The sequence below is a fragment of the Momordica charantia genome (genome assembly GCF_013281855.1).
Source record: "Momordica charantia cultivar OHB3-1 chromosome 9 unlocalized genomic scaffold, Mcharantia_2.0 BLBB01000009.1, whole genome shotgun sequence".
NCBI classification, from domain to species: domain Eukaryota; kingdom Viridiplantae; phylum Streptophyta; class Magnoliopsida; order Cucurbitales; family Cucurbitaceae; genus Momordica; species Momordica charantia.
The window spans coordinates 7,777,159-7,785,068 of record NW_028275167.1 but is presented as its reverse complement, the minus strand read 5'-3'; the positions used below and the strand labels follow the sequence as shown (position 1 = coordinate 7,785,068).

General features: G+C 32.9%; 1 protein-coding gene across 1 annotated transcript; it reads right to left on the bottom strand.

Moving 5' to 3' along the window:
- Window positions 1-4,763: 4,763 nt before the first annotated feature.
- LOC111013459 (pollen Ole e I family allergen protein) lies at window positions 4,764-5,817 on the bottom strand. The gene is made up of 2 exons (XM_022287910.2): window positions 5,581-5,817; window positions 4,764-5,394 (listed from the first exon to the last, which is right to left on the bottom strand). Exons 1-2 carry the CDS (start codon window positions 5,709-5,711, stop codon window positions 5,076-5,078), a joined length of 450 nt encoding a protein of 149 aa, XP_022143602.1. The 5' UTR covers window positions 5,712-5,817; the 3' UTR covers window positions 4,764-5,075.
- Between the last annotated feature and the right edge of the window lie 2,093 nt (window positions 5,818-7,910).

The window sequence follows — 7,910 nt, the reverse complement described above, 5'->3', positions numbered from 1 at the left end:
TTATAACATATAGGACCAGAAACAAATAAGCAGATGATAGAAATATAGCAATCTGGAAAATTTCCCCACGCATCTCGAGGGAGTTTATGCTCGAGTTTTAACAAGGTTTTAACAAATTTTCAAAATTTTCTCTCAAAATCCCGAGGAAGTTCGCGACTAGGATTTAACCAAGTGAGTGAGCTTAAACATGAAGGAACTCCCCAGAGTTTTAACAAAAAATGAACAGTTTTTCAATTTTTCTCTCCAAAATCCCAAGGGAGTTCGCGACCAGTATTTAACCAAGTGACTGAGCTTAAACTTGTAGACTCCCTAGAGTTTTAACAAAAAACGAACAATTTTCCAATTTTTCTCTCAAAATCCCGAGGGAGTTCGCGACCAGGATTTAACCAATTAAGTGAGCTTACACGAAGGAACTCCCTAGAGTTTTAACGAAAAAGGAAAAATTTTTCAAAATTTATCTCAAAATCTCGAGGGAGTTCGCGACCAAGATTTAACCAAGTCAGCGCTTAAACTTGAAGGAACTCCCCAGAGGGAGTTCGTAACGGGGGAGTTTAAACTAAAAAAATTTTCAATTTCTCTCTTTGAATCCCGAGGGAGTTCGTAACGGGGAAAATTTCCAGTGAGCTTCATACTTTAGAAAACACTCTCAAGTTCGAAGCCTTTGAAAAAAATCTCGTGTAAAAACTCCGTCGAGATGGATAGATAAAATTGGGGTTTTTTTCACCTTCAACCCTAATTTGAAAAACCCATATGAAATCGCCCTATTAAACCCTAATTTGAACTCCCCTACATTAGATCATAGTTTGAAACTTCTAAATAGAACCCTAATCTGAAATCCCCCAACCTATGTTCTAAATGGAACCTAATTTCAGATCCCCTAGTTCGGAGTTTGCGAACATACTTTTCTCGAAAAAATTTGAAGAACTCGATAGGGATTCATCAAAACTCCACTGGGATGCAACAAAAACCCAGATTCCTTCCCAGTTCAGAAAACCCGTACACTTCCTTTATTTTTTCCACATTTAACAGAAAATATTTACACACAGGACCTCAACAATCAACTTTAACAGAGAAACACAATCAAAATAAAATCGTTTGAAAACAGCTCTATTATCAATGACCAAAACTTGATGAAGAAAGTATAAAGACTACAAATATCCCAAATACTAACCTTTCAGTTTGTTTGAGATCACTTTCGATGAAGGAGGAAGACTGGATGCTACTCGTTCAACCAAAGAAGAGGAAATACGAGAAATAAGAAAGAGGGAAAAAGAGGAAAGAAGAAAGAAGAAGGGAATTTTGTAAAAACTCCGTCGAGTTTGTAAAAACTCCGTCGAGTTTTGTGCGATCTCGATCGAGTTTTTTAAGAATAGATGTGTCCATTTTTTTCATATACAACATGGGCAATTTCGTCAAACCACCTTCTCTAACGTGTCAGAAAAAGAGAAATTGGGTCATATAAGTGAAAAATCTGAATTTGGGTCATTTGAGCAAACCTAAAACATTTTTAGGTCAAATCGGTCAAATTCCCCAAAAAGTTAACATTTCAAAAGTTTTTTTTTAATCTTTTAATTTGTATCTTTCTTTAATCTTTATTTATATTAAAAGGTACTTTGTAATAAACAATTTTTAAAATGCTTAACAAATATTAAAAGGTTTGGGTAAAATTGAAATGTTTAAAACATTAGGTGCACAAAATAGACCTAACTATCTATACACAAGTTAGCAACTTTTTGTGTAAATTACCATTCTAGTCTATGAAATTTAGGTTTGGTTTTTATTTAATTAATGTTGAAGTTCATTTTGTTTGGTGTCCCGGAAAATAGTCTTAAATAAGTCTATGAATTCAACCGACTTAATAAAAAGATGATGTGGTTGTAACCAAAGTTTTAAATGTCGCTATCGATGTAAATGTCAAAGTCTCAATTTCGTGAAAATATGGATGAAAGTATCGATAAAATGTCGATGTCAATGGATATTCCTGGAACGATTATAAAACAAAAAAACGAAAAAATATTTAAATAAACAAATAATCGTTTCACCATTTCTAAATAAGTTAAGAATGATAATATTAATATTATATCTATATTCGTGAAATTTAATTCATATTTTTCATATTTTATCAAAATTTTTTTAATATTACTAAAATGTTGATTTACCTCTCATGTCGATGTTAAACTCATGCATACATGGACATGTCGATGGATATTTAATATTATTGCAGTAACACCATTCCAGGAGTAGAAGTCCACTTATCAAGTTTGTCATGTCATCATGTCATCTTTTTGTGTTAGATGACCTGAGAGTCATTTTAATCTTCAAGAATCAAATAGAAACTATTGATGTTGAATTCTACCAAGCTATAAAGATCGGCTTCTGACGAACCCAAATGAGCTACAAATAGGCGAGTTGCGCAAGGAGTGGCCTGCAAAAAAGAAACAAACGTTCTGACGCCCAAAGTAAGGATTCAAGCTCAGTAGGCCATTCTCAGACAGAATCGCGTACCCGAGTCGGAAAAAATGACGTTCCTTTTATAGACAGCGTGGGGGGACAAGTTCGTCGATACCGTTCCGACAGGAGGTTGAGACAGTTACAGGTTGTCGGGCTTGAGGTCAATATCCTCAAGTCGATTGAGATGAACTTAGGTGATTTGCCTACTCGTTTGATCTCAACTCATTCTCAGAAGTAGGTCGGTCTTCTCCCTTTGGTTAATTAAGTTGTTTGGGTGTTGCCGAAATAAGATAATTGGTTCACATATCATGTTAAATTTTACCCTCGAATAGAAATCAAACTTAAACTTTAGCGATGAAAAGTATAATTTTTATAAAAAGAATAAAATTCAACCCTAACTTATATAATTGTTCAAATAATTAAATTATATTGTTTCTTTTTCCCGAAGTTTAATAAATGTGTCAGGGAGAATGACTTTGCGTAGGGATTGACAATTCCATTGCTCCTAAAATGCTATAAATTCAATACAAAAGTTAAAATACATCAAAAGTGCAATGTACCTAGAATTATTTAGTCGGTAATTGATACTTATCTCTGATCAAGAAATCATGAGTTCGAATCTTTACCCCTACTTGTTGTACTATAATAAAAATATATAATAGATTAACTCATGTAATTAAAAGTTAAAAATGAGTTAAACCTAATATGTAAATTTCTTATCCCCGACTAGAAATTTGTTAATCTAATGGATAATATTATAAATTCGTTTTATATTGCATGCTATATTTACAAGGCTAAATCTACCCATGGTTAGTAATCTTTTAGTCAATCTCTTAGTAGTCATTTTAAAAAAAAAATTAATCTTATCTCTAATGTATTAAGAATTATCATCCCAGGAAACATTTGTTAAAATTTGTTAACAAATAGTTGATGCAATCAAACATATTTAAGCATGCGAACAAATCACATGAAGCTCAACCTGCATATTAACCAAATTCAATTCATCTACTAATAAAATTCATTTTTTCTAAGTGACAGGTCTCACGAGTCAAAATATTTAAAAAGAAAACAATAAGTTATGATAAATTAGTTTTAAATTATTATTGTTTTTATAGAAAGAAGGGAAAAATACGTTTTTGGTTTATGAGATTTGGAGCATGTGTCTATTTGGTCTTTGAAGTTTCAAAATGAACCGTTTTGATTCTTGAGTTTTAAAGTAACTGTCTTTTTGGTCCCTCAAATTTAAAAATGGAAATATTTGATTCAGTTTGAGAAACAGTTCTAAATGGTCATTTCAACGTTAGTTGACTGTTTGTGGATTTATCTCTTCCTCTCCCTCCTCTTTCTCTCCCATATTTGGCCAGCCACTATCGTCGACCAACCATCTGACATTGCCACACTTTCTTCATCGCTGTACCATTGTCGTCATCGCACCACCGTCGTACTCTGTCCTTTGCAGTTGCCGGCAAGAGGATGAGGTCTCCCTCTCTCTCCTCTAGTTGGTGCAAACGGAACGAAATGCACGATAAACAGAGGCGACGACGACGGCGACGACGAGTGGTGAGTCAGCAATGACGAAAATAACATTGGCTGGAAATAGGAGACATAGATAAGGAGAGAGAAAGAAAAGACCCATTTAGAACAATTTTTCAAACTTTAGAGACTTAAAGTGTCCATTTTAGAAAGGAAAAAACTTCCCTCCTGAAGTTCAGAGACTAAATAGACACATATTCCTATGTGATCTAGTAGCATATAGACAAGTGGATCATACAAGAATTATACAAAATTAAAAAATCCACTTGTTTATATACTACTAGACCACACATGAATTAAGCTTCCTCCTAAATCTTCAGGGAAGTTTTATCCTTTTAGAATTTCAGACTAAATAGACACATATTCAAAACCTCACGAACTAAAAAGTGTGCATTTTGAAACTTCAAAGATTAAATAGACACTCACTTCAAACGTGAGGGCTAAAACTGTATTTTTACTATGAAAGAGAGACCTAGTTGAGAATTTTTAATAAGTAAAATTAAAAATTTCAAGAAAATTAACAGCCAAACTGAAAACCATGAAAGAGTAGGAATTATTTGATTTTATCTATCATTCAATTCCCTTCTAAATCCAGACACAAATTCTACAATACCAATAGGAAATTTGTTAAAAAGTGAGTCAAACAACTTTGACCACATCCGCAAAACTCAACTAATCCTACCACGTTTAGTTGCTCGCACCTAAAATTTGCAAGTTTCCAAGATAACCAAAAAAGTTTTTCTTGTAAAATTAGTAAAATACATTGGAGGAGTGAGCAATGGTTAAAAGACGAGTCAAACATCTTTTATAATGTCGAAACTCTACTAACTGCCCCTATTACATCTAGTTACTCACTCCAAAATGTCTTTCGTGGGAGTGGAATAAGAGAGCAAATTACCCCTAGTCTCAAATATAAAATACAAAAAACAAAAGCCTCCAAGGAGCAGCTCGTTAACAAGAGTTCGAGATCTCTCCGTCGTATTGACTTAGAAGTCTCAAGTTCATACAAAAAATTCTTTATATCTTTTGAGTCCGGGTGAAATTATGACTCCTAGTTAGAAAAATAAAATAAAAAACAAAAAAAGCGAAGTTCAATTACAGATGTCATTGGCCACAGCAAAACGCTGAGACTGAAGAGCCGCAGCCTCCTCCGAGACCAAAGCTTTGATCAACAATGTCTTCACCTCCCAAGCCGACAATGGAAACTCCCTTCTCCCATACGAATTCAACAATGCTGCAGTTGCCTCCTTCACCAGCCTTCCGAACGCCTCATCCCTCGCCGTCGCCGCCGCCTCCATTAGCGTCATCTCGGAGCCGTACCGTTCGCGAGCTCTCGATCCGAAAACCTTCGCCACCGTCGCCGTTTCCGGCGCCATCCGCGGCCAAGCCTCTCTCCTGCTGCTCCAGAACCTGGAACGGCGCAAACAACCGAGTCGATCTCAGTCCGATGCAGAAAAAACCTAATCTAATGCAAATACAGATGCGGCCAAGTGTTTGTTGAGGTGTCTACAAGAGCACCTCAACCGATTCAGAGTTTACGAATTATGAATTGAATGCATAGTTTTAGAGAAATGAAATGGAGATCTGAGATCTTACTGTGAAGTGCATCGTCCTCTGGCTCTCGAGAAGAGAAATCCAGGCCGCCGCGCCGACGCTGCGGTGGCGGTTAATTCGGAAACGGCGAAGCAGAGAAGGAGAAGAAGATTGAGGAAACGAGGCGTCTCCATTTAATTATCTTCGTCTCCGATTTGGGGATTAGGTTTTGGTTTTGGTTTTGGTTTTCTTCCACAAATTTCAAAGCTTCGTCCCGCTTTTGGCATTATAAAAACATGGGGAACGGTAACCTTTTTAACGTTACAAATATTTTAAATTTTGATGCTCTTCCATGAGTGGGCTTAATCAATATTTTTAACTTCTTTTCGTTTTATTTCCTAACTTAAGTTAGGCTCGATTTGACAACTCACTTAAAAATGTTTAAACGAGAATGACGATTTAATGTATCAAATGATCTTAAATCATACGAAAAGCAAATGAACTCAAAGATCACCTCCAAGGTGAGAGACATTATATTCTGTGACACAATTAGTTCAAATTCTTTGCAGCAACCATCGCATTGGATCTTGCTCCATAGTGTAGTGCACGCATAGTAAAGTTAGATGAGAATAGTACTATAGTGTGATGTTACTAGGAAAGTCCTATTTTTTTTTTTTTTGGATAATCCAAAGTAGAGTTTTGCTCCCCTATACTCATGGACACTTGTGCCCATCTCAAGATCCAAACTCAAACATCAAGAAATTTTAGTATTGAACTCACCAAAAAGTTCGAACTTGAGATCTTTAAACCGATATGACCAAGAGATCCAAATCTTTGCCAACAAGACCCTTTGGGGTTACTTAGAAAGTATCTATTATACTATTTTTTAAAACGAACGAAGACTATACACATTTCCATCTTGTTAATTCGCGTTCTTACCACTCATTTGAATTGGTCTGCACCGACAAGCACAAAATTAGAGCTATCTTACCTAAGTAATACATAGTTATATGTTTTCTTTTTTATATACTAGTTCGATACCTCGTACAAATGCACGAATATTTTCTATTTAACTTAATTTTACAATAACATAAATAAATGAGAAAAAAACAATATTAGTATAATAATAACAATAATAAACAAAAAAAAAATTAAGATGTATATATACAAACTTCATTAAAATATATGTACTTTACTAATTTAATCATTTAATCATTTAATCTATGAATGTATTTAAATTGCATTGTTTCGTGAGAATTTTATATTTGATTAAGAAATGTATAAGTACTTTAATTTTTTATTTTAACAATGTTATTTTATCTAATTTTGGTCCATTATTTTCTAAAAAATATTTTTTTTGTTTATTAAAAATTCTAAAAAAATTTCAAGTATATATTAAATATTTTAGTTTATACTAATTTAAATTCAAGTCAGTATATTCCAACTTTTTAGATTTGATACAAATTATTGTACATAATTAATTTATTAATTTACTATTTACAATTAATTAAAACTTTATGACCTTACACAAATTTTTTTTTCAACAAAATCAACATGAACTTGTAATAGAACAATACAAAACAATAGTAACAAAAAAAAAAAATCAAAGTTTATCAATACACTAATCTAAAATATGTTGATGCTTAACAATCACTATTATTTTATTTTACCTCATAAATTATGGAACGATGATCTCGCAAGCCTTGAATTCAAGATATAGTGTCGACACATGTATTCTCTACAACTTGATGAATATGTCGCCAACATGATTTTGAGATGTTTTTGAGATTGAATAATATTTGAGAGCAATGTTTTGAGAGAATTAAGTGTCGTGAAAAAATAGTGAAAGAAAGTATGTTTTTATAGTATTAGGAGATAAAACGTTACAAAACTTTTGTAATTCTATTATAAATTGTAATTAAAGAAAATAATTTAATTTAATAGTGTGGAAAACCTTTTGTATTCTAACCTTTTGCATTCTAACCTTGTTTATAACATGGACATTTATTATTATATTATTATTGATAATTAATAATCAATAATTAATTTAATATTTATAATAAATTATTAATGACATAATTTGTAAATTAATAAATTAAGAAAGGGACAAAAGCGTCCAAAAATGTTTCTCCGAGATCCTCCCCTTTTAATATAGTATAGATATAATATATCATGGCAGATCTGCAAGACTCAATCTTCAATCTATTAAAGTAACTAATACTTTAACCAGTTGAACTATGTTCAAATTACCTAATAGTTAAGAAGCAGGTATAGAATGTCTATAGAAGCAAGCAATAATCCCATACAATATCATAATGTGAGGCATATGCATTTTTGAAGTAACCTCCATGTGGAAAAATAAATAAATAAAAAGCAAACCATAAAGCTAGAAA

Bases quoted from the DNA above. Each gene is read 5' to 3' on its own strand.
- LOC111013459 (XM_022287910.2), bottom strand. From the start codon at position 5,711: ATGGAGACGCCTCGTTTCCTCAATCTTCTTCTCCTTCTCTGCTTCGCC. The intron at 5,395-5,580 runs GTAAGATCTCAG...GCGCCGTTCCAG, and splicing joins AGAGGACGATGCACTTCACA to GTTCTGGAGCAGCAGGAGAG.